This window comes from Fukomys damarensis, unplaced genomic scaffold, assembly GCF_012274545.1.
Source record: "Fukomys damarensis isolate Sample0158 unplaced genomic scaffold, DMR_v1.0_HiC HiC_scaffold_14, whole genome shotgun sequence".
NCBI lineage: Eukaryota > Metazoa > Chordata > Mammalia > Rodentia > Bathyergidae > Fukomys > Fukomys damarensis.
This window is the reverse complement of record NW_022900926.1, coordinates 83,143,336-83,169,951: the sequence shown is the minus strand read 5'-3', so window position 1 is coordinate 83,169,951 and position 26,616 is coordinate 83,143,336. Positions and strand designations below refer to the sequence as shown.

The 26,616-nt window shown below is 33.9% G+C and overlaps 2 protein-coding genes across 9 annotated transcripts in view; one reads left to right on the top strand and one right to left on the bottom strand.

Annotated features, from left to right (window-relative positions):
- Klhl32 (kelch like family member 32) overlaps positions 1 to 12,557 on the top strand; it is a 197,727-nt gene extending 185,170 nt beyond the window's left edge. For 6 of the 7 annotated variants that reach the window (XM_010637361.2, XM_033763474.1, XM_010637362.2 and 3 more), the window contains 3 exons: positions 1,545 to 1,737; positions 3,309 to 3,403; positions 8,301 to 12,557. In XM_010637361.2, the coding sequence (XP_010635663.1) occupies positions 1,545 to 1,737; positions 3,309 to 3,403; positions 8,301 to 8,462 (450 nt within the window). In that variant the 3' untranslated portion in view covers positions 8,463 to 12,557. Of the gene's footprint in view, positions 1 to 1,544; positions 1,738 to 3,308; positions 3,404 to 8,300 lie in introns of those variants that run through there. The other variant, XR_004517175.1, reaches the window with a different exon arrangement.
- A 2,459-nt stretch (positions 12,558 to 15,016) lies between these two features.
- Positions 15,017 to 26,616, bottom strand: part of Mms22l (MMS22 like, DNA repair protein) — a 125,229-nt gene continuing 113,629 nt past the window's right edge. For both annotated transcript variants that reach the window (XM_010637365.2, XM_010637366.2), the window contains exons 21-25: positions 24,779 to 24,990; positions 22,141 to 22,304; positions 19,520 to 19,616; positions 17,707 to 17,874; positions 15,017 to 16,166 (exon numbers count right to left, since the gene is read on the bottom strand). In XM_010637365.2, the coding sequence (XP_010635667.1) occupies positions 16,085 to 16,166; positions 17,707 to 17,874; positions 19,520 to 19,616; positions 22,141 to 22,304; positions 24,779 to 24,990 (723 nt within the window). In that variant the 3' untranslated portion in view covers positions 15,017 to 16,084. The remainder of the gene's footprint in view (positions 16,167 to 17,706; positions 17,875 to 19,519; positions 19,617 to 22,140; positions 22,305 to 24,778; positions 24,991 to 26,616) is intronic.

Sequence of the window (26,616 nt, the reverse complement as noted above, 5' to 3'; positions counted from 1 at the left end):
AGCTTATTAGGAATGACCCCACCAGGCCTCTCTGTTTCTTTGCCTTTGCAGTGGTTGGTGGCTCACCTGGCAGGCACTGCAGTAAAAGAAGCTAAAGATGTAATCAAGGGATGTAGGCAGGCTTTACAAACCAGATGGCATCTATAGTCTGTGGCAGGGGACTAGACTGCTAATGTAAACATTGATTCCAGATACTGCAATGGGTTGTCTCCTAGACAGCACCTAAGAAAAGTATCATCAGAATTTTAAAATTTGCTCAAGTATAATGCATTAAAGATATTTCTTAGCAAAATATCTGAAAAAAAGGTTTGACAGTCTTAAGATATTTGATTGGATGGATATTATTTATTCAAATAGGGAACAGATAATGTTCAAACTGTACAAGTTTTTTTCTGGAGTATGTCATTAAAAGAAAAACTAGAAATGATCTAGTATATGTGTCTACAGTGTATATGCCAATGTTTATAAAACATTTTTGTTGTTTGCTTCTTTCCTCACAGCTTTGTGAACTGGTTAAATTCTATGTATTCAAAACATTGTAAGATTTTTCTGGTCGAAATCCAAAATTTTTCTTGGCAAAAACAAAACTGAATTCTTCCTGTATGTTTAATGTCTACGGAGAAAGAAAATGGTTAGGTTTATTTACCTGTTCTTTTTTTAGTTCACTTACCTACCAGTTACTTAGTTGAAATTTAATGTTTTATGTTATTTTTATCTAATTTTGTAATTTATATTATACTTAAAACAGGAACCTTAGCAGACCCTTCTCATTACTGAGGGTGTGCTAGAACCAAATATTCCCTAAATATACCAATACCAATACCAATACCAATACCAATAAATAAGTGCCTACAAGCAACTTTTTCCAGTTTGGTAGATGTAATAGTGAATGTTAAATTGTGAGTTGTAAATATGTGAATATATGACAGAAGCTGATAAAAAAGAAAATGTGGGAGGTTTGTTACTGAGTCAAATCTTAGCTCATCCACAGATCAAAAGTGAATTTGGAAAGTACGGCAAAGCCACCCTCACCTGAGTTTTATCTAGGAGCCTCAAGTACCCAGTGATTATTAGTACAGTATTTTTAAAAAGTGAACACGTGTTGGACATTTGTTATGTCTAGGCATTTTTCTGAATTCTTTCTGCATTAGCTCATTTAATCTTCACAACAGAGTATTGCAGACAGTATTTCTCTGTATTTTATATACAAAGAAATAAGCACAGAGAAGTTAAATGGCCCAAGATCAGATAACACAGGCGTTCTGGATCTAGAGTCTTTTCTTAAACATTACATCACTATTCACAGTGTACCAAGCCAGACACTTTCACTCTTAATTTTCATGTATAAATTCTCTGAATTGGGTAAGAAAACCATCTTGAAAAATTTTAATGTTACGACTTTTAAAAATTTAATGTTTTCATTTTGAAATGCAAAATAGAATGTGGTTGATAAACATTAAAGTTCCTGCTACTAATAAGCCACCCACTGTTTTCTGCCGAGCAGGTCTCCTATTAACAGAATGCACTTGAATTTCATTTTTCAGAATAAGTGGATAAGCCGCAGCCCCATGCTGCAGAGAAGAGTCTATCATTCCATGGCTGCTGTCCAAAGGAAGCTTTATGTTCTTGGAGGCAATGACCTTGATTACAACAATGACCGAATCCTTGTGCGTCATATAGATTCTTACAACATTGACACTGACCAGTGGACGCGCTGTAACTTCAATCTGTTGACTGGCAAGTATCTTTAATTAAATAAAAAAGGGCAAACTTAAGAAGCTGTCAAACTTGCTTCCTTAGATACTTTAAATGCATCTCTGAACAATGGTAAAATGTATAGAGGAATGAGCTCTTATCAAGCAGAAAGGCGTGCATTACTATCTCACAAAACCAGACTTGTTCAGGTGGGTGGGGACCTAATTACTCAGGGCCTGCATTACCTTTGTGCACATTCTCATTTGATGGGGGGAAGTAGGTCAATAATCAGTATTTACTTAAGAACTTTGATATATGCAGGAAAGCAAGGTACTTTTTTTACAGATGACTTTTTTTTTGTTTAGTCCCTTTTATTTCTTGTGAGTTTAGAAGAATGGTTCTCATTATTTGTCACTATCAGTCTATGCAGTATCCTACAAATTAAACCGTAAGAGTAGTTCTGTTTGAAGGGGTTTGGCTGTGCCTCTGGCCACACATCCTCCTGTGTTTCCAGAGGGCAGTCCTAGGAAAGGCCCAACTTTGTCCCAAAGAAATGAAAAAGAAGCAGTAAACAACATATCCCTGGTGTTTCTGTTTGAAATTAAAACCTTTTTCTCCCTTGTCATTTTGCATTATTAACTGCATCAGAGTCCTTCCAGGGCTGTTCAATAGAAAAATCACAAAATGGGGGGTTAGATTAGCTCCTGAAGACATTTTAATATGCAGAGTGGGTATTTAATCATTCACAGTTGCTGCTGGGGGAAGCAACATTGAGAACACAACCAGTTATGTATTGATGTTTTGTATTTTCAAAAATGATTTTTGAAACCCACTGTTTAGCTTAGCTGTAGTGGTAACTTAGACCCTCAATCCCTAGATCTGTGATTCTGCCTGCTATAGGATCCAGCTTATTTATTACTCCAGCCAATCCTGTGTCAGCTCATCCATAAAAGACTCTCTGATGGCCTCCAGGGAAGACTATGTGGTAGTGAGTTATTCTGTCTTATTTTTTGAAATGGGAGGAGAAACCTTTCATCATTTTGGCATGTCAGTACCTAGGGATTATCCAGGCTGGTCCCAGCTTGGAAACTTTAATATAATCTTAAAACTGTCATGTATGTAAAGAAAGGGAAGGTAGCAACTTTATCATTTCTTTTCCTGCCATTTGTCTTCATTTGGGGCATGCTTAGGGGCATGGCTCGCTTTTATTGGGTTCTTAAGGTTGAAGCTGTTTTACAAATGTAAGCACTTGCCTTAAAAAATGTGTAGGTTGAGGTTATTTTGCATTTCTAAAAAATACCTTATTTCTGCTACTATAAACTAATGGTATATGACATATAGAACTTTTTATCTCCAGATAGCTTGCTATTGCTGTATTATTAAGTTTGCTGGGTAATTAGTACTTTGACCTAATCAAGACTCAACACAGATTCATTCTCTAGGAAATAGTGGCTCATTTTCCCAAGTACTGGAGGCAGTGATTAGTTGCTGCAAAAATCTCATGCAGTATACAAATGTGCCACAGGGAAAAACTATCCCCTAGTAGCAAAAGGGTTAATTAAAACATGTAAGAAATGGATTTTTGTCTTTTTATTAAACTCTCCTTACTTTAGGCCAGAATGAATCTGGAGTTGCTGTCCATAATGGGAGAATATATTTAGTTGGTGGATATTCAATTTGGACAAATGAGCCTCTGGCTTGTATCCAGGTGAGTGGTTGAAGTTCCTTTTGAAGTTTGCTCAAGTGGTTCAGTAAGGTTATGTTTTGTAATGCAGCTCCTGAAGGCTAGATATACTTACATGTAGAAAGCAGCTTTCTGGTCCTTTCCTTTTCATGCCATGGCCTTATTTTCCGTATTGCAAATTGTTCATTTCCATAAGTGGTACCTGCAAGTGTTTTTCCTTCCTGGCAGAGGCTGTGAACAGTAATGGTTTCTGGCTGATCTGAAGAGGAAAGCCTGTCTCCAAGAAATAATGCTGGCATGCATGTGAGCAGCCAGGCTGGGCAGGTTGTTAGCAGGGTGTTTCAACAGAAAAATAGCCTTTGTGTGTAACGTTATTCTCATAATTTTATAACTCTTACCATAGTTTCTTGTATGTTCTTTGATAAAATACTGAAATTTAATAGGCCATCCCTCTCTCCTGACATCTAGAAAAGTATATACTTATCGCCACACATATTATCTAATTTCATCTTTGTGGGAAGACTTTAAACAACTGCTTCAGTATCTTTAACAGTTATAGAACTTTTGGGTTCTTTTACTCTTGTCACATCTCATATACGTTATATATTTTAAAGAAACATTTCTACATTATCTGTGGTTTCAGAGTTGCTAGCATCTAGCTGTGTTGTCCTTAAATGTCCACTTACATTCACAATATTGTCTTTTTTCTCTTGGCTTGCTAGAGGTTTGTCTGGAGATTTTAACATATGTCTATGATTCACACAGATCAAGTAGAAAAAAAATCAGCCAGGGCAAGGGTAGATATGAAAAACATAATTCACAGTTTTAGCCCAATGGATGAGTTCTGAATTGAAGAGGTAGAATATATTTTTCTTAGTATACATGGAACATTTACATAAGAGATGTTAAGAAAAACGTAGTTTTAAAAATTAAGTATTATATAGTATTATGTTCACTAACATAATGCAATTAAATTTGAACTTAACAAAAAGTTAAATGAGCCCTTATTTATTTAGAAATAATAAAACACATTAATCCAAGATTTATCTACAAACCATTAACTACCATATAACTTATGGGCTAAAGTTATGGAAACTAAAAAACTCCCACAACTGTGTGAGAATGTAATAAAAGCAGTATATACCAATGCTTATGGGATAAATAGCTTACTAAGTTAGAAAATGAATAAAAAAATAAGCTCAGATAAGACATATGAGGAAATTAATGAACTAGGTAATAATAAAGTAGAAAAAATTATCAAAGCCACACATATACACTAAGTGATAGGATTTTGAGTTAATTAAATGGGGCTTTGTACATAAGTTTAGTCTTATCTTATGGCTTTATAGTCAAAGGAGCAAAGGGTTTTCTTCCACAGAGTGGTACTAGTCTTCATCTAAGCATCTGGCAGCTTCCAATCTTTTTAGGTTTAATTTTCACTTTTCAAAATTGATAAAGCATTGAATTAGACAACAGGTAATGTTCTATAGTGCCAGAACATTCTTAAAATGTTGGGATCTTGCACTTGAACAATGAAAGATTTGGGTTTATTGTGAAGCAAATTTATAAATTTTAAATATATTACTATTAATTGTAGAATCAAACTAGTTCAAGGAAGAGAAAACAAGTTGAAGCCATGAGAATATAGAAACTATATATTCATATCAAATTCAGGAGACCAGAACCTTAGTTCAAAATTTTCCCATAGATGTCCTGGAATAGCCTCAAAATTTCAGTCATGATATATTTTTGTCCCTAAATAACCTGTAGCACAATCACTTCTTTTATATATCAATTTATTATTAATGCTGTTTGTGGTTTCCCCAGCCCAAACCTACCCACATGAGATGAAGGGGTAGAAGTGTATATTTTGAATCACTGAGGATATTCGAGTATCCTCAGAATGATTCAAAGGGAATAAACAATATTTGAAACAATTACTGCCTTAGTGGATTAAATCACCTGGGATTATAAAATATTCCAATATATTTGTCTTTAAAAAGTCAGAATATGGGTAATATTGTACACCAGTTAGCCATTTTGATAAACAGAATAAATCCTCTTGCAAATTTTATTTATTCCATGCCTGGCCTACCGACCCTAAAAAGCAGATAAATATGAGGAATGTTTTAAATAGCCTTTCCTGTTCACAGTTATGTCCATACTGGCACAATTGTCACTTAAGAGATATTTGAGGTAAAAGTCATGGATTGGGGATTTATCATTTACCTCACATCTTGCATTTTATTGACAACTGGTTATATGTATCACTTTTTAAAATTAAAGCTCAAATATTTTATTTTATGGGTACTACAGATCTCTTCTGGTGCACTTAACAGGAATACACTGATGGGGAGAACAGCTACACAGTGAGTTCTCAAAAGCAGGCTGCTGCTTTACTACATGCTGGAAGAATCAAAAAGAAGCAAGTTAACGGGAGACTAGAATAGTGTGTATGAGAAAATGTTGTCTAGAGAGTAGAAATTCCTAGGTACAAAAAAGCAGATTTAAAAGTGCAACGTGGTGGTTGTGAACACTCTATGCATACTAGTAACATCAAAATTTAAACTTTTTATATAACAAAAGCAATCCTCAGCCTATGATTAATCTACATACCATTGACCTGAGATCATGGACAATTATTAAAGACCATACTCAAATAGTTCAGATTATCCTATTAAATCCAGAAAGATTAAACTCATTTTTTTGCTCTTGGAAATACCAGCCAATATACCTATCTCATTAGAATGCTCCTTCTGGACCCTAATCCAAGTTCATGTAACTATCACTTGTAGGAATCAGTCATCTGGTAAGAGGCATGTAGATGTTAAAAAATCATATTATTTCCTGCTACTTCTCAGATTTGGTGCAGACTTCAATCCATCACAAGGATGATCCAAACAAGAGAAAAGCTGAAATGCTCTTAATACTAGTTTAAAGAAAGAGATTTGGACTGGTTAATAATAAAGACTCACAGGAAATAATTGGAATTAGATTCCTTACAAAAGTGAAGGTGCTCTAGTTCATTCTGTGGATATGTAAGGAAATGCCTGGCATGAAAGTGTGTCTCTATAATCTGGTGTGCCATGGGTGACAAGCAGTACATGAGGGAGCAGCTGCGTAAGTGTGTGATTAATCTGTTCTCAGGATCACTTCTACTGTTTTCTTCATTTACTATTATTTCCTTTTGGAGGGTGCCAATCTGGCACTGCCTTCTCCCAAACACTTTCTTTTGCCAGTTTACAGGGGACTGTTTGGAGAAAAACTGCCAATGCTTCCTTTTCCCTTCTCAGATTAAATACATTACATCTGCTTAACATATGCAGTCTCTGTTAGCCCAGGGTACCAGACAAAAGCTCTCTCAATGATTATTTTTCCTCTTAAAAAATGCATTCAGTTGTGGGGAGGGATATAATGAAGGCACCGAATCCTTGCTCTTTCTGGGTTGCATCCTTGAACTCACATACTGGGTTCTTCTACCACTTACTACTTGTTACTTTTTTCAGTGTAAATTGAACCCAATAGTTAATCATATAGAGTTCTCCTAAGTACTAAATGATGTTTACTTTCTATATTTAATGATATATCAATAAAAAAATCCCACTGGCTTTCCTTTTATTTTCATGAAGTGGACAAGTGATACTTGTCAAACTGATCTTAAAATTATCTGGGAGAGGGCCAGGGATTTGTTCCATCTCTGGTATCAAAACAAAAAAACAAAAAACAGGAAAGAAAATTTATTTGGGAGAGCACAATAACTAAAATTTTGAAAACAGATGGAGAGACTTGCCTTACCCAGTCAAAACAACTGTAAGTTAAATTAATGAGAAGATAAAGTTTATATTAAGTGTGTAAGGGATATTTTAAATTAGTAGTGAGAGGGTATGTAATTCAATAAATAGACTGGGACAGCTAAATGTCCATTTGAGAAAAAAATATCTAAAAGTGTGATCCTTAATTCTAGGACTTAGTACTTTCTCCTTTTTTGAGCTTGGATACCCAAATTTCATGGGCTTCTTCCACCTAAAATAATGAATTATTATAGTTAAAAGCTTATGAGTTAATTATGCAGGTGACAGATAAAGGCATGGGAACAGACAGACCACTAAAAGGTACTGAGAGGTTGGACTACTGGAGGCCCACACCTGTATTTAGGATGCAGATGAGGAAATGGGACCAAAGGTGGATAGCAAAAAGGCAATGTCAGTGACCAATTTTTATTTATTGTAAATTATGGAATCAAGGGAGGCAAGGTATTAAGTGAAGTTAGAAGAAAGTCATATGAATAGAGGTTGATAAAATTGAGGGGTAGAAAGAGCCTGCTAAGTTTGATAAATGGGAAGACATTGGTTTGCTGAAGAAAGAATTTTCCCAGTAGTAAGATTACACCAGATTCAGTTAGGAGACAGCAGGCACAGACTAACAAAGAAGTTATGCCATACGATAAAAGTGATAGAACTCCAGCTCGCAGAGGATATATGTGGGGAAAAATTTCCACAATCAACTAACTGAATAACAATCTACTTTATACCAGATGCTTAGCTAGATATCAACAATTTTCACAGTAAAGCTGCAAGGTCTTGTTTTCTTCATTTCACAGATGAAGATTTGTAAGCCAATATTATGACACAGCCTAAAACTACAAGTAGTTTGAATGTAACTTAATTATTCAATGGCAGTTTTATAATGAAGATATTACCTACCTCATCACTGTTCTGAAGATTAAATGATTATTAGCACATAGGAGATGTATATATGGACACACACAGCCTAGCACTTAGTAGGAGCCTAAACATCTCTCTAGGATGGAAAACAACCCCAACGATATAGTAATGGTGGCATAACTGAGTTTAATCTGGGCTTGCTTTTACGTGTATACAGCTTACATATTACTGAGTAGTCATCTTTTCTTCTTTTGTAGGTATTAGATGTAAGCAGAGAGGGCAAAGAAGAAGTATTCTACGGACCTACGCTCCCCTTTGCTTCCAATGGAATAGCAGCATGCTTCCTTCCAGCCCCGTATTTCACATGCCCTAACCTGCAAACCCTTCAAGTACCTCATCACAGGATTGGCACCATCTGAAGAGCCCACTGTTCTGTTAATAATCCTCATAACCAGAGGGAAAAACAAAGACCTGACTTTTGGATTCTGGGCGTAAACAGCCTCAGTGCTCAATGCTTCCTTGTCTTGTTTTATAGGTCTTATATTCAGATAAATATTAGCAAAAAAATTGAACAATTTTCTAAAATACATTATTGAGAACTCTTGTCACTCTTCTCAGTGTACGTCAACATACGATATGTATGACTTTTACTGTGGTGTAGCTTAGTGCCAACTTAATGGTACATAATTGTGCCATGAGTGTTTAAAGCATTCTTTGTATACTCTAATTAGTGCTATCTAGGACCACCTGACACTGTTCTAAAGACAATTTATTTCACACAGTGGCATCAATGATCTTAAAATCTTCATATGTACTCCCTTTCCTAATTAAACAGGTTTGTAATTTTTCTTTTTAAAATTTAACATTATGCAGCCTTGCTCACTAGAGATTCAGCATTATGACATAATAAATTTTTAAGTGCCATATTTTATTCAAGGTGATAGGAATAACAGAAGTGCACTGGAACAGCAGTCGGAATACCCATATTTTTGCCTCAATTACTCTGACTTTCAGCCAGACTTTTACTTCATAGTGCTTGTTTTCCCACCTTTTACGGACAATTATTGAATTCCATATTAATTCAAAAGATTGTTGTGAGAATTAAGTAAATGTGCTAACTTCACCTAATTAAAAAAATTAAATTATGAGGTATTTTATTCTCTTGAGAACGGTGTAACTGAGCTAGGAGATTTATTAGTGCAGAAATTATTGTTTGAAAAACATGCTGTGGGATTTTGAAAAGAACGTGAAAAAGCCATGCCTTTCCTAAGCAGGAAAAGGGCATTTAGCAACATGACAGACACTTAAACTCATGTAATTCCTTGCTCAAATAAAAATAATTCTCTTAAATATCTCATTTTAAGTCACTTAGTGAAAAATTAATTTTAAAACTTAAAAATGTTGTATTAATTATGGTAACATAAAGTGCTTAGACATAAATTTGAACCTAGAACTGGAGGTTCTAATAAAAGTTTTCCAGTTTGTTAAAGGTTATGTCAATCTTGAGGGCTTGTGGGATTCTTCACAACCACCAATACATATTTTATTAGTGGCACTTTTAATAATACATAAGAATTCTTTTTTAGGGTCGGTTTTTGGGTTTGCCTTATCTAAAAGAGTAAATAAAACAACTTCGTAAGCACATTTGAACATACATTCAGTAAGCCTAATATAGATTTCTTTTTGCCAATCTCAACAGGACTTGAGGTCAACTTTATTAAAAGGAAGACCCCTTTTGGCTTTTTTTTTTCCTCAGCAGTTTAATCATTCAGGAATTCCTAATAGGAAATATAATTTTATGCATGGAACCATTTTTAGTGATCAAAAGTGAATGAAAATAAAATGTTTTTGTCTAAAATATAAATGACTTATTCAGATTAAAGAGGAAGAGGTACTAATGGTAAGGAAAGAAAGGTAAATTTTATAAAGAACAAATGTAGACAAAAACCTTAAGAGCTGAACAGTGAAAATTGGTATTGGTAACTAATATTTAGAATCATAACTGCTTCTTTAAGAGGTATATAAACCATCTGAATTTTAAAATGTCATAGCAAGTCAGGAAAATGGACTCAAGCTTCTTTCTTGCCATTTTATCTTATAAAGCCATTAGTCTATTTGTATTCACAGACCTTACATCCCATGAATGAAAGGAAAACAGTCTAAAAATAAGCTTACCTGATTGTTAATGGAAAGGTAGAATGAGACTTCCCTTGATTATTTCTAGGTATATTTCTGACTATTCATATAAAACAAATCAGCATATATTATTAAATCACTCTTTGGTGATCTTTATAATGTATTATTCACTTATGTTACAGAATTGAACTTACAATTTTACAAAGTTTTACATAGAGTTCAAACACATCCTTCATAGCTACAGTAAAAAGAGTACGATGTTCCTTTCCTAAAGAGAACAAAACTCATATGACTGATAATTAGAAACTTTTCCTTACAATTATCAGGGAAAAGAATTTATAGACTATATTCGGTCATATAAGTCAAATCCCACTGAAACTATTCAAACATTGTATCCACATCAGCCACAGCAAAAGCTGAAATATTTTATTGTTTTACTACAAAGTATAAAAAGCACCATTATTCCTCCAGGTAACCATGTTTTTTTGTTTGTTTTTCAATAATAAACCTTTTACAAAAAAGCTGAATCATGGACACAATGTAATGGTCTAAAATATATACATTTTTCAATATGTATGTATTATATACTTTAATTTATAAGTTATCTAACTTATAAATGCTACATAAGAAAAAGAATGCCCAGAATATTTCTAGAAGCACAATTCACAAATGCAATAAATTGGATACTTTTTTTTTTGGTACCAGGGATCGAACTCAGGACCTTGAGTTTTTGAGGCAGATGAGGTGCCACTGAGCTAAATCTCTGGACCCCCTGGATACTTTTAAGTACATCCAGAGTTCTAATAAATAGAAACTGGCCAATTACAATCATTTGATAGTGCTTCTGGTAAAACATACAACTATCATATATAACCTTGTGAAAGTATATGCTATTTTGGCAGCTCCCCAAATTTAACCAACTAAAGTATGCTATTCACGATGATATACTATATTGTCATGTGATGACAGCAATATTTTTCACTATAGGAAGGGTAGGCAGGAAATGTTTTTGGCACATGTAGATGTAAAAAAAAAGGAATCTACCAATCAAACAGCAGTGGCTTAGTGCAGACAATTCAAATTTTGGTGAGGTTTCTAGGGTATTTAGCTTTTATCTTTGAAACACAAGTGATTATTGCATGTAGGATTTAGGGAGGGTAGATTTCCTGAATGCCTTTTCAAAATGCAGACAACTCAAATCTTTCTATAATACTAAATTGCTAAACATTCTGTGAGAGTACATACCAGGCCCATGTGATTCTTGTCAGGCAAACATGACAGAATATACAAACCTAGAGGGTGGGGATAAGTCACTCATTCAGAGTGGCCTCTTGATGTTGAAGAGCTGTGGTAAACACTAGATGTCTGAGGCTGCTGCCAGAGTGACATACCATACTGTTTTATAGTAAAGTTCTTTTATAAGAAGGAACAGTTTAAAGTGATAAAAAGTATAGTAAATACATACATTAGTAATATAATTATTATTAAGCATTACACACTATACACAATTGTACATGCTATACTTTTATGACTGGTGGTACAGGTGTGTTTACACTACCATCACCACACACGTGAGTAATGTGCTGGCTGTGACAATACACGAGCTATGTCACTTTTTAATGTCATTACAGTCTTATGAGAGCACCTTGTTACATGTGGTCTATCACTGACTGAAATGTTATTATGCAGCATAGACTATGGTTAAGAGAAAATATAGCAGGGATAAAGTCATAAAAGTGTTAAACTACAAAATTCTTCTAATGCACATGAATTCAACAATGAACGAATTTTGCATAGTTTTTTCCTCCCCATGGAAACTTTCTAATTGTTAAACTGAAATTTTAATCATTAGCAGACCTTAATGTCTAATAAAGTGTTTTTCATCATTCTGCTGCCCTTCTACCATCTTTTAGATCAAACTTGTTATAGTATAATCTTGATTGGAATGCTCAGATGTCCAGAATGTATATTTTTCTACTTAAGTATTTTTAAGTTTCTATATAAATGAAATGTATTTAATTTTAATTTTTGTATAGAAATGGTACTCCAATCTGACAAAGGAAATGAAGCTGTATACAGAGTGAATATGGCATTCAGAGAAAGAAGCTGAGTCTTGTTGTTTTAAAGAGTTAGGTTTGAATAGGTCTGGCCATGTTGCAGAAGGTCTCCAGACTGAAGGGTGTGAACATCTGGCTATAAATAATATACTGAGGTCCTTCAGAAAAATAACAAAGGAAGGAGTATTTTAGGAACAGTAACTCCAAACTTTGTGTAAGGTAAACTGTAGGAAGGGGCCCAGAGGTAAAAAAGATTGTAGTGCCTGATTAAAAAAAATTTTTTTTTCTTCATCCCCTTGCCCTTAGAGAAAAATTTATCTCCCTACTTGCTATTATTTATCTTTTACTTTGCTCTTTATATTTACTGTGGGTTTACCATATAAGAGAAACCATGTGATATTTAGCTTGTGTGTCTGATTTATTTCACTTAATATATGGTCTCAAGGTGCATTTATTTTATGGCAGAGTACTACTCAATAGGGACGGGAGGAAAAAGGGATGCTAAAAAAAATGAATTGGGATGTGTTATGTACATGCTTCACTTCATACACAGGATGTAAACATAATACACTGGAAATGTACCTCATCCCACCGGAAAAAAGTAGAGGATCAACAGGAAGGGGGAGGGGCAAAGGGGTTAAAAAGGAACATGTGTTCTGTACATTACCAGTTACCAGAAGGAAAGTAAGCATTATGTACTACACACCTGTACTAATAAACTAAAATTAAACAATTCGGATGCAAGGGAATACAGTAGAAAGAGAAAGGAGGGGAGGAGAGAGGAGGAAGGGGATGAGAAGGGGATGAGAAAAGGGAAGGAGAGGGAGCAGGTGGTGAGGAGGGCGAGGATGGGGGAAATACCCTCGCTAGTGATGAACTGAAAGTGGGGAAGAATGAAGGATCTGGATGATTCCAAGTTCCGAGGGTAAGCAATGGAAAAACAGTGCTCCCTGGCCAAAGAAAAGCAAGGGCTAGTCTGGAAGAGAGAGTAACACAGACAGCTGGGCATGCTACCTTGAGATTTCAAGAGTCCAGCTAGAGAGGTTCAGAGAGAGACTAGTGTTGGAAATAGATCTGAGTAACAAAATCATGAGCCAGAACTGGCTCATTACTAAGGGCATGTTGAGACAGAGCAGCTGGAGAGCCAGATCTCACCACTGGGAACAAGAAAGAAGACAATGAGGTTGCTCTCAACATACAGTGAAAGTACAAAGGGGCAGGATCACCGAGGAAGGGATAGGAAGATAGGGGAAAAATGCAAATTGTACAGAGATGCCAAAGAACTTAAGAAATGAGACCACTGTCTCAGATTTGACCAAAAGAGAGTACGTTACACAACAGTGGTGGAAGCAGCAGCCTCAGAAATTATGGTGTATTTAGGGGGAAATGAGTATCAAGGAAAAGGGTGCAAAGTAAAGCTGAGAATGGAAGAACACAAGATTACAGTAATAAAGTTAGTGAAGAATCTTTCAGAAAAGAAACTGAGCTGCAAATTTTCTTCAGTTAAGAAAATAGCTTTTTTAAAAAATAAAAATTATAATATAATTATAAAAAATGTATAGTCACAAAATTTTTGTTTTGGGTTTTATGTACAAAGCTTTAATTATTCTTAGTATCTATAGATATATACCCTAATGCATGATTTAGTAGCCGTTTTTCCTATCCCTTAAAAGCTTCATATTCTGAGGATCAAGTAACAAAATTCTAAAACACATCTTTAACAATTTCCTTTGGAGGACAGCACACACCTCTTTAAAGATACTGCTTTAAAGAGAAAACTTGTTTAACTACTGAAAAAACAAATCATATATTTTTAGTACAATAAGTCACTATTATAATAAAATGAAATTTAATTGCTAGAAAATCTATTAAGCAACCTTGAAGAAGCTTTTATTCTATTTGTGGAAGTGATGGCAGTTGATTTTAGGGGAAAACAGACCATTTGTAAGTTACAAATGTAAAGGTATACCTTTGGGTTCTAAAGACCTCACTTAGGAGACAACTATAACTAGAAACACGGATTGTATTTTATTTATTATTATTATTATTTTGTGGTGGTTTGCCATTCGGGGGATCAAACCCAGGGACCTGCACATATTAGGCAAATATTCTACCACTGAGCTATACTTTCAGCCTTTATTTCAGTTTTTGAAGTGTTTTTTGAGCCAGAAACATGTCGAAATGTTTTTCCTTTGTGATGCTTGCTGGAGGTTTGACGTAGGGCCTCTGACAGGTGGTACTTCACCACTGCACTATTTGTCCAGCCCTGAAATCTTTCCTTGAAGCAATGGTAGAACTATGATACAGTTTATAATCCCAAGAAGGGGATAAATCATTTCAAAGTTAAAACATGACATCTAAGAAAACACTACAAAAATCTGGGATCATTCTTCTAGTATGTATCACTAAAGAAAAAGAATTTGTGGGCCAGGGACTTAGCTCAGTGGTGGTGCTGCCTGCCTTCCAAGTTCAAGGTCCTGAGTTCAATCCCCCGGTACCAAAGAAATAAAAAAAATGAAAAAAAAAATTTGAAAGATGTTCCTTACTTTTATCTCATATTAATAATTTGGTAGTCATATCTGGACACCTCTAAACAGAATACAGACCAACATTTTCATGTACATTATCCACTGATTCGTTATGAAATTTTTTTTTTTTTTTGAGACAGGGTCTCACTATCTAGCTGAAACTGACCTGGAACTCACTATGCAGCCCAGGTTGGTCTCAAATTCACAGTAATCCTTCTGCCTCAGCCTCCCAAGTGCTGGGATTACAGGCGTGCGCCACCACACCTGGCTCATTATGAAATTTTAAAAAATGATTTTTTTCCTCTGTGAAGGAAATAGGCTCAGAAAGGGTAAGCAACTGGATGAAGGTCACAGACAGGGCTGGGCTTGAGAGGCATGTGGATTCCTAACTCCAGAACTGAAGTTCCTTCTACCAAAAAATGGTCACCACAAAAAGGAGTCAGGGCTAACTGGAAAAGTGGAGAACTCAGATAAGCTGAGAAGAACAGCTGCTAATATTTACAGGTTCTCTATAAACATATATGATGCCAAGTTGTAAGACCAAGGAGATAGATCTGCTGACCTCTCAGGCTTCTGTTACTAGTAATCTCAATAAGTTTCTAGAATATCATTTTTATTTTCTTTAAGGCTCTCCAGTTCTTCCTCCCGATACACTCTTTGATAATAACCCCTAATGAGGAGAAAAATCTGGTGATTCTTGGAAACTAAAATAGGTATAAATACTACTGGTATAAGTTTATAACTTTTAAAAAGATATTATCTGTATAATCCTTTAGTGAGGCTCTGATTGCTAAGAGTTAAGTAAGCTTTGTACTGGTTTGGTTCATTAACTTCCCTCACATATTAACAAAAGAAAACAAATACAGTCCCATATTCTGACATTTCTCTGCACCCCCAACAACAAAATTCTAGGAAAAGTTCAGTGAAGTATTTCGAAAAAGTACTATAGTAAAACAAAAAGCCTTAAAAACAAGCTAACAAACCAATCACAAGGCAGAAGGACAAAAATCACATTAGAATAAAAAGTCCATGGATGGACCAACACAAATCTGTTTAACATTCATATACAGAAATAACTTATAGTTAGAAAAAACTTCTGTATTAGATTGCAATTTTGTAAAGTTCCAAGGATCCTATTACACAGTTACTAATTAACTTTCATTTCCTTATTTGTATACTTTATACTTACAGGTATATAAGGAAAAGATCCTAGAAATTAACTTAACAGAAAACAATACAATTAATTAAAGTAGGAGTTGGAGTAGTACAAAGTGGCTGTAGTCAGTGATACTCAACAGACAGGATAAGTCATAAAATACATTATGTACTGTCACTTTCCAGTCTCTGTATCTCATGTTGTCCCACCTGTCCTAGGTGAGATAAAAGTTTTCTATAGGTTTCCCTGTTTAAGAAAAAAGGAAAGAATGCAAATTTAGCACAACATTTAAAAACTGAGTAAACCTAGGCATTACAGTTTATAGTTTTTAAAATGATATATACCTATATATACATTACAGTAAGTTACATTAAATCATGTGAAATATATGTCATAGATTATGAAGTATGTTCATGGAATGTTACTTAAGGACAATAATGGTATGGTTACAATGGGAAGATTTGAGTAACAATATAAAAAAAATTTATAACTGTAAAACAGACCTATAAAACAGTGTTAGTATATGACCCATTTTCTTCACTATCTTCACAGAATTTCTATAACAAAGTTTAAAAATAAAGTATTATTTCTCCTATTAGATACTGTAGTATTTTCCTGTATTTTGGATACATTTATGATGTTCTGTAGTTATTTTATTAGTCTGAATAACTGTTGTTCACGACTGTTAAGCCAACCCTTTCTTGGGCCTGTGTGGCCGCACAGAGCAAGACGAAAGCAGGGTATTTGTCCCCCAAATATAATGAAGTTAGGATGGTTCACACAGTCTCTTCAGTCTTTTCATTTGTATTTGAAAACTGCCTCCAAGTTAAGATGTTAGAGAGTTCTTTGCGTGAGGTTGTTTTGTGACATGACAGCAAACATTGTTCCTTCCAAGCTGATGTGAACTGTTCTAATCTTTTCTCTTTAGCAAAGTGAAAGAGGCAGCCAAGTTATTGTGTAAAAGAAAAGAAATGTTCTACCCTGGCACAGAAAAGTTATGTAAGGGTGGTCTCTGGTGTTTCCATTTTTAACATTTTAATTTACTGTACTAAAAAGATGGATTTTATTAGTTCATTAAAACTAATCAAAAGTCATGTCTCCAAGAAAAATCACAAATATAGTAAAAGATTTTCAACTAAAATGTGTATTTATTAGATTGAATATCTGTACAGATACACACATGTGATTAAAATATTTGTTAATAAATTTTATTACATAAGAATCCTAGTGTGAGTACTGATGCCTAAATCTCTAGCAACTATAGACTTATAATATTGCATTTCTGGAAATAGTCCAGCACTGTTTTGGTTGGGTTATAAATTTATAGAAAAAAATGCTTATTTTTGAACAAAACACCTATTATCCAATTGGGTCATTTATTTCCTTAACTGTATACACATGATACAGGTGACTCTATAACCTTTTGAGAACTGCTTAATTTCTTGTCACTGGATTTTATAAAAGACAAGACACTTGAGGCTCTGAAGACTACTTCTCAATGATTATTCAATGTGGTTTGCAGAATCACTAAAATGTGTAGCTTTCTAAGGTGGTCACTTTGAAAGGAATAACAAGTGAACAGATGTGTGAACTCTACTAAGTTTGTTATTGAACCATAGTACTTTCCAGTTGCACTTAACAAACTGGCAGCAGAGCACCGCAACATTTTCAATTCAAAAAAACACACTCTAAATTTTTAGAATGGGAAAATACGCCATTTCTATTAAATAAAATGCAGATTTTATAATCATTGCGCAATATAATGTAATAATATTATCAAACATACCTTTGTTCAATATTCTTGCCAAGACCCCACTTCAGTTCTGAATCCTTCAGAGATTGAGTGAGGGTAGTAATCAAGTGGATGACAACTTGCTGATTCAGTACTGTTACTGTCTCTAAAATGCTGTAAACTTGATAAGAGTATCTTATTCCATAATCTTGGATAAACTGCCTGAAAATTAAATACATTCCTTAAGATTCTGGGTCCAAGAAATGGGGGGCAGAGGAACAGGTGAGGAAAAGGACTTAAAAAGATTAAAATGTGTTATATACTGACTCCCCATGATGACTATAATCATTATGTACTGAAACCATGTACAAATAAAAATAATAAATGATGGATCTAGAAATCCAGGAAAAAAAGATTCTGGGTTAATTTCTCTACGTTGGTAGTTATATTGCAATCAGCTATAACCTGATGAAAGGTAACTTCATGAATGATTACTATAAAAACCTATATGCAATATGAAGACTTCTGATGATACTTTAGAGAACAGAAAGGCCTTATTTTAGCAAGAGGCGAAACAGTGATGGCATCAGGGGGAGGAGGAAATAGTTGGAATCCTAGAAGGGAGAACTAAGGGCAAAAATCTAATACCAAGGGCTTTTTACTATACTCTCAGTGCATCAAAATCTGAGTGAGAATTGTGTAGACATTGAGGAACAAAGTTAGGTTTCCTAGTTATTTTTAGTCTTTCTCTGGAAAGATCAAACAATGTCCTGAAGGGTAAACTAAGTTATTTATAATATATCTTTTTGTTCTTCAACTGAACAAGAGGTATTATACCCATAGAAAATCCATATAAAACTGAGGCAAGAGGACTGCCAAATGTTCAAGGCCATTCTGGGCTACACAGTGAATTCAAGACCAGTGAGCTACACAGTGAAACCCTGAGGCCCTGTCTTAAAAAAAAAAAAAAAAATCCGATAAATATTTTAAACCTAAAATTTCCATAATATCCAATAAGCAAAATAACAGCCACCTAGCTCAATAAATCACAGCTAAAAAACATTTGATCTTTGATGTAATTCTTTTCTCCTCTCCCAGAGTTTTAAAAACTTTAACAAATCTATTAAGTGACCACAATTTAAACTATAAATGCTGGTTGAATATCAACTTTATAAGAAAAAAGCTGAGGAATCAAAGATCCAACACAAAGTAAAAGAAACGGACACCCAATTATTTATTAAAATCCCAGTAAGTTAGAGTCATGTGTAAGGACAATAAACTTAGGAATCTTGAGAAAGAAATACTAAAAAACCAAAAATCAAAACAAAACAAAAATCTGTCCTAACAGAAGGCACAAGACTCTAAAAGAAGCAAAGCAGGAAAGAGAATAAAGAAGAATATAATCCAAGTTGCATTGTTATTCTTATGCACAACAGATCAACTTCTATAGAGTCCATGCTTCACAAAGTAACATAAGGTAATTTTCTGAAGCTGAAGTGACTAAAGCAAATCAGAAAACCAAGGGCTTTTACACTGGGTCCTGAGCAACACATTCAAGCAAGTGCTGAAGACCCGTGTACCTGTCATCATGACACACGTTTCCCAAAACACTCTCAAACTCATGCAAAATTTTTCATTACCTAATTCACAAGTAATTTTAAGTCAACTTCCTATCTCTTCCCCTGGAGCTTTTGTTTTTCAATAAAATAACACAATGTAACAAAATTACAGCCAAAAATACAATAACTAAAATATCATAAATTAGCAATAACACATCATGTTTTGTATAATTAGTTACTTAACAAACATGCTGGCTGTCAAATGGCTGGCAATAGTCTCTTTGCCAATTGGCATATTTTCCAGTTACCTAAACACAGAAGTCAGCTGGGTGGCAGGTTCTCCTTCTGACCCCACTTGGCAAGCTTTTACCATGTATTGTAGGTTCTCTGTGGCCAGCCTTTTAACTAGGAGGAAAAATCACAGCATCACACACTGTCTGAACTGACCATCTGGATTCTCACTTTTAGCACTCTTGATTTAGAAAAATATGTTGTTTTCTTGAAGTATGTACATGCTTTTGGGTTAATTTTCAAAATGAAATAGTTATGAGTTTTGCTGTATTCTAAAGTACAACTAAAAGTTTGTCTGTTTTTGAATCTTAAAATTGAAAGGATACGTGTGAAGGTGTTTTTCTAAGAATGTGCCCATACTAAAAAATATTACAATGTCCTAATCTACAAGTACTGTTATATACTTATAAAAGACTTTAAAAATTCAGATTTAGAATTACACAGGTTATTTTTAAATTTATAAATATATTCCTCCCCCCTCACAAGTATATAACAAGCTATAACAAGTTTGATACTACTAATAATTTATTTTCACTTGAAATTAGCCAAACATGTACAGTGTATTAAAATGAAAACTATTTGTCACACCATCTTCCTTTTAAAAGATAGCAAAGTATAAAAAGAACATTTGTATTCTTTAAATATAGAACAGGTCTTCTAAAATTGTGAGCTTGTGCCCCAAAACATACAAAAATATTGCAAGGGTTTGGACAAAATATATGATAAACATGAATTTAACTAATAAAAAGGAGTAGATATTTTTCATGGCATGAAGCTAGTGGATGAAAAAAATATAGCATATGTCTTTACAGAATAAACCATTTTATAACTTGTGTTAAACATAATCAGATAACCAGAATAACTTGTTCTTTTAAAAAGATGTCTTCTTGAAAAACAAGCAAAAAGCTCTATAGAAAAAGTATCAGAACACAAGTAAATGGCCTTCTTTGGGACTTGGCATTTCTCAATTGTCAGCACCACTATTCTTGCACTTTGCACTTTGGAGCCATTATTAAGAAAAATAAGCATTGCCAGAACATAAGCACTGTAATGTCTGTTTTATAATTGAGAAGATTACTAAGTGACTCACAGGCAAGTAGCACATACTGTGTGGATACACTTGGACAAAAGACAATTTGTGAGATTTTAGCATGCTATTCAGAATGGCATATGTTATGATTTATCTCTACATGTCCCTGGAGAGCCTCATGTACTCATAAGCAGGGCCTTTGGAAGATGATTTGTTTATGGGCACTTAAAGCTGACTTGCTATTATGAGGTGAGGTCACTTGGGCTGTATCCCGGAAGGGTTTATCTTCTTCCAAGCTTTTCACTTTATTTTTCTCTACTTTCTGTATGCCATGCCTTGAGCAGTTCTCCTTCACCGTGCCAATCTACCAAGTCATTCTGCTTTGGAGACAGCCGATTAAAGACTGAGACTTCTACAAATCATGAGTAAAAATAAACTTCTAGATAGGATACAATTAAAAGCTTAGGAATTATTTATTTCTACGATTTTACGTTTATTATTTTAAACCACTGTTACCAGCTGGTACCTGCAACCACATAAAGCAAAACTGTGGATAAAGGGTAACTACTGCACTACCTGTTCTGCCAGCAATTTTGTATTATACGGTACAACAGGCTTTCACTGAAGTTCAGAGGATGGGTAAATTTTCCATGAGGGCAAAGCTTCTAAAAGGTCTGTGAGCCACTTCTGGATATTCTCCAGTGAACAAGTGATTACTAGAGTATGTTAATATAAACATAAATGTATTTCATATAAATATGACATTTTTTGCAAACCCAGGGTTAGGAGCAGCGATAAACATTTTAAATACTGAAATAAGCATAGATTAAAAATATTTATGTGTTTGAGATAAAATAGGAACATTTCAAAGTATTGTTTGAGCTTTCCACTACCACTCTGGGCAGTGCCTTCAGATTCTACATTTTACTCATTTATCTTAACAGTTAAAAGTACATACATAGAAACATTTTGAGATGCCCTGTCCTGAACAATCACAGTATAATGATAAAAACATATATTCACCCTATTTACACTGAAAATTATGAGTATAATTCTGCATATCCCCAATATGCTTACAAAAGCATGTTACAGTAGGGATTAAATAAGTGATATTTTAGAACAATCAGTGGAAGGCGATGAAACTAAAAACAAAGGAACTAGAGTCAGAAGATCCTTACAGGTTTCCCCCAAACCAGCTCAGATATTCTAGCAGAAACTTGTATAAAAGAAAGTCACTAACCTCTCACCATTTGATATTTGACAAATTGCATTTCATACTGGATTTAGAATGAGTAAATATTCTTTGAGAAGATAACAAGACTAATTAAAGGAAGTGGCACATAAATGAACTATTTGTCTCAAGTGAATAAAAAGGCAAGGAAAAAAAACCCTCACTAAAAAATGACTGTAATATGTCAGTTTTAAACCATCTCATCGAACTTAATCTCTGGCAGTGGTGTTTACCATGTAGCTATGATATACAGTGTAGCTACAGATACGAAATAATGACATACCTTTTTGTAACTATCAATTCAATTGATGGGACACAGCAGATTCTGAATTTGTACAAAGAAAATGATGACAAATCAAGTTTATAAGCAAACTAACCTTGGGGTTCATTGACCAACACCAAACATTTTAGGATGCCAGGAAGGAGTAGTTCAACCTCACTAATGTCTATATTAGTTTCCTTGAAGATTTGGAGGACGAAGGCCAAAATGGACGCTAAGCGAGGAGGGGGAGCAGACCCATTATATTCAAAGTAGGATTTCCTGAAAAGAAGCAAAATTTAGTTTTTTCTTCTGTTTAAAGCTTTGACAAAACTGAAAGAAATGCTACGTACTTTAAAGATATCAGTAAATTTGCTGCTCAAATGAATAAAATACAATTTGAAAAATAAGTATGTGAATTTTACTATGGATTCAAATAAGATTTTAGAACAATGATTGCATATCTTTTTGGTGTGCTAATATGTGCTAAAATGACAGAGACATAAACTAAGACACATGACTTTACAGTAAATTTAAACCTAATTGTTAATTTGGATTCTTTTTCTTTTCTAACGTTAAGTCTGATCTCTTCTATCATGACCTGAATGCTTTAAAATTTTCTCTACTGCAAATTTGCCTACACAAATATTCTCACATGGGAGAGTTTTATCTTTCCAAATAAATAAAAGGAATGTTCTAGGAATGGAATTCTACTCCTGCTGTATCTCTTTCCTTCCTCTAGTTGGTAAATGAATCAGAGAACTAAGTGAGAATTTAATATCACCTCTCAAGGCAAGACAAATTTCAGCATCACAATTCAAGAGAAATTATAAGGGTAACAATTTGTCTCATTTATCTTTTTGGTCTCACCTCTTAGAAGAAGTCCTGCCTCATAGCAGGTGATCAATGATATTTGTTAAGTGAATAAATGAAAGTGAGAATTATTCAGTTTCTAAAAAAAGTCTAGACGGTATAAAAATTTGTGAGATACCACTAAGTCTAAACTATGCATCCAAATAGACTTGAAATTATAATTTACCATAACGAGGCAAAGAAATCACTAAGGATTATAAGCTTTAAGAGTAGGAACTATGTTTCAGTAATCATTTCTATTCCTTAGAGCGATTTCCAACAAATGTACACATTAGATTTATTCATTCTTTGAGGGTAGGGTTTTGTCTGTTTCATTCACTGATGAATTTCTAATGCCTAGAGCAAACATTTACTGGGCATCTACAGTGTGCAGGGTACAAGTTGAAAAAAGGAATACAAAACATTGTCTCTGAAAGCAAGGGATTCACCATTTAGTGCTGAAGTTAGATAAACAAAAAAGACCATTACACAATGTGACAGGAACTTTGAAAAAATAAGCACAGAATTCTCAGGATATCAGAGGAAGGAGCCCTGATTTTCTAATCCCTGTGGGATTAGTAATAGGCAATCTCTTCATCTTTAGTGAGCATTAAATAGAACCAAAAATCAAAGACATAGGGATTGTTCACTTTGGAGTCTTCAATTAGAAACCATGAAAACAATTTTTTCCCACCGGATACTAAGTAGGAAAGTCAACTAATGCAATTAGGATCCTAAATAATGTGGCTTCAATGTTCTGTGGATTTAATGTCATATAAATATTTGTCCACTTTATTTATACTAAAATTACTTATGCAACAACTCAAGCACAGTGGTGAATTACTATAGTCTTGTTGAAAACTCTAAAGTTGTGTGAATACAAATGAGATACGATTTTAGAAGAAAAGTAAAGAGCTATCTTAGTACACAGAGATACTGTACTAGGTGTAAATTTCATAAAGAAAAGGCAGAATTTAGTTCAGCATGAAGATACAGGATGCAAACAAAGAAGTGTAAAAATGGAACAGTATTTTAGGGAAAGTAATTTGGGAGCATTTTTTATGCTGGACTGAAAAGACTAGATATGGTGAACATGGTGAGGAGACTGGTCACCCTTTAGGTATGGTGTGATAAGTGAAAAGAATTGTGAAAAGAAGGGAAGGCAACAATTATTTGCCAAGGCAAAGGGAAGAGAAAAGACAAAACTTCCAAGTATTAAAAGAACTCTAAGAACACAAGAGCAGGAGAAGGGTTTTAGAATTCTGTAATGAGAGGTGATAGGTATTATTTGCTCATTAAAATTATCAGGTCATTGAAATACAAAGAAAAATAATACTAGATAAGAATAATATGTATTGTCATAAAATCTTAAATTTAAAAGCTAATTTCAAATATAGCTAAATACTGCATGAAGACAAAGAAAAGATTATTTCTATTACTGAACCATTGTTGCAGAACAAGGGTGTGGAGTTTAGAAGAAAACCTAGAAGTTTCATTTATTAATGTGCTTAAGAAAACTCAGTTAATATAAAGAGTAAACTAGTAAAACAGAACTTCATACTGTATATTTTTATATATTAACATTAATTTTTTCACTTTATTGTCTCATAAAATGTAATTACTATATACTTGGTATCATAAAATATAGATAATGCTTGATAAAAGTCTAAAAAACAAAAATATAACTTTAGGATTACATACATAAGGGAAATTACAGCTAAGTAGAGAGATAAACAGTTTAGAATTTTAGGCTGTTATGAGCAAATGTCATTTTAATAAATTTTTAATGTTTCCAGGAAGTTTCCAAATTACCAGTATCCCAGTATTTTTGAAATACTGTTGTATTACTTTTTAGTAGGGATTAACACGTTGTACATATATCTGCTTTTAATGCACACATGTACCTTATAACTTGCATGATGCATTTCTTCAGAGATGATATCCATGGAACAATGGCTGAATTCCTTAGTGCCAACAAAACAGGATGTTGTCTAAGGCTTGCAACATGTGGTGAGGCTGGGAGAAACCGCCCAATATACTGTTCAATAACATTCCCTAGCAATTGATTTAAGTAGGCATTTGCATTTTGAGACTGACAGCACACAATACTTATGCCCTGTAAAAAAGTAAAATAAAAGAAACAGAGGCAAAGTTTAAAATAATATTTAATTTCAATCAATAAACAATTTTTAGGAACTTAAATATAAGTTTAGATATATACATGAAAAAATAATATATTCTGCAAAACTAATTTTCATGTCAGAATTTATAACTTATCAATAGATACATATGTTATCTTTGAATTTGAGCTTAGGCAATGCATATGCTATTGTATCAAACCAAATGTGTATTTTGGGGACATGGCCACAGGAACTAGGGGGAAAGGTTAGGGTAAAAAAAGGAAGAATTTTTCTTTTCCACAGAAAAGTTAACCTCCATATCATCTATCTATCTATCTATTTTTAAATTAAAAAATAGTTTAGGTTAGTCTTATTAGGTAGGACACTGGTCATTTTGTCAAAAAATTCAAGAATTACACTAAAAAACTTACATGTTAAGTGTGATAAAATTTTAAAAAATTCAGCGAGAAGAAAGCAGAAGATTAAGACCCAGAATACCAATGATTTATTTAGAGGTTTTTCTATTCTATGTCAGGCAATGTACCAAATGCTTCCAAATCATTATTTCAACTAAATTTCTCAAAAAAATCCATTGAGTTAATTTACCCTATCTTTATTTTGCAGCTAGTTTAGAGTTGGGAGCTGAATAAAGATCATGAGAACTCTTTTTTTTAAATGTCTTATTACGTATCTGTTGATTGTGTTATGCTTCATATCAGTTAACAAATACATTTCATATAGATTGCAATAATCTTACAAATGATTAAATGTTGAGACTTGAATACCCTGAGAAAGCAAATATAAACCCTAAAAAGAGAAATGTTTTTCTGATACTGTTGTTTGGTAAATATGCATTTTATATATGAATGGAAATATACCCAATAAGAAATTCTGAAAACTTATTTGTAATGAAAAAAGCTGCAAGGGCCGGGGATTTAGCTCAGCGGTTCGGTGGCCTGCCTTGCAAGCGCAAGGACCCGCGTTCAATCCCCAATAACAACAATAACAACCACAAAAAACCAAAACCAAAAAAACCAAAAAAACCAAAAACAAACAAAAAAAGCGCTAAAACACTAAAAAATAAACAAATGAAACAATAAAAATGGAAACCCACCAGCTTTGCTATTTGGATGTGTTAAGGAAAATCACCAAAAAGCAGAAGATGAAGTAATAACACATGAATACTTATAAGAACGCTAAAGAACAGAGCTTGGTACCTTTAAGATAATAAAGATGTCAGTTCTGCCAAAGGGTAATTGAAGTTTTTAAGAATTCCTGATAAAGGGATTATTTAAGTTAAGATGACCACATGGAACAATACTCTACAGACTCTTCTGATACCCATAGTTCCCTTCCCCTCACCTGCCACTCTGAGATTATATCTTCCATACCTGCCTCTCCTCTTTCTGCTACATGACATACTAAACTTTAAATACTACCATGAACATAAAATTAGAACTTAACTTAAAACTTCTCCAGAAATTTAAAACTGCTTTAAAAAATCCATCTATGAAAGAGCACTTGTGACCTAACCAAAATCCACTGTATCCTTCTTCCTCAGCTTTCCTTGGTGGATTTCAAATAAAAAAGTACTTCTTTTCAGTATCAAGACAGTAATGAAT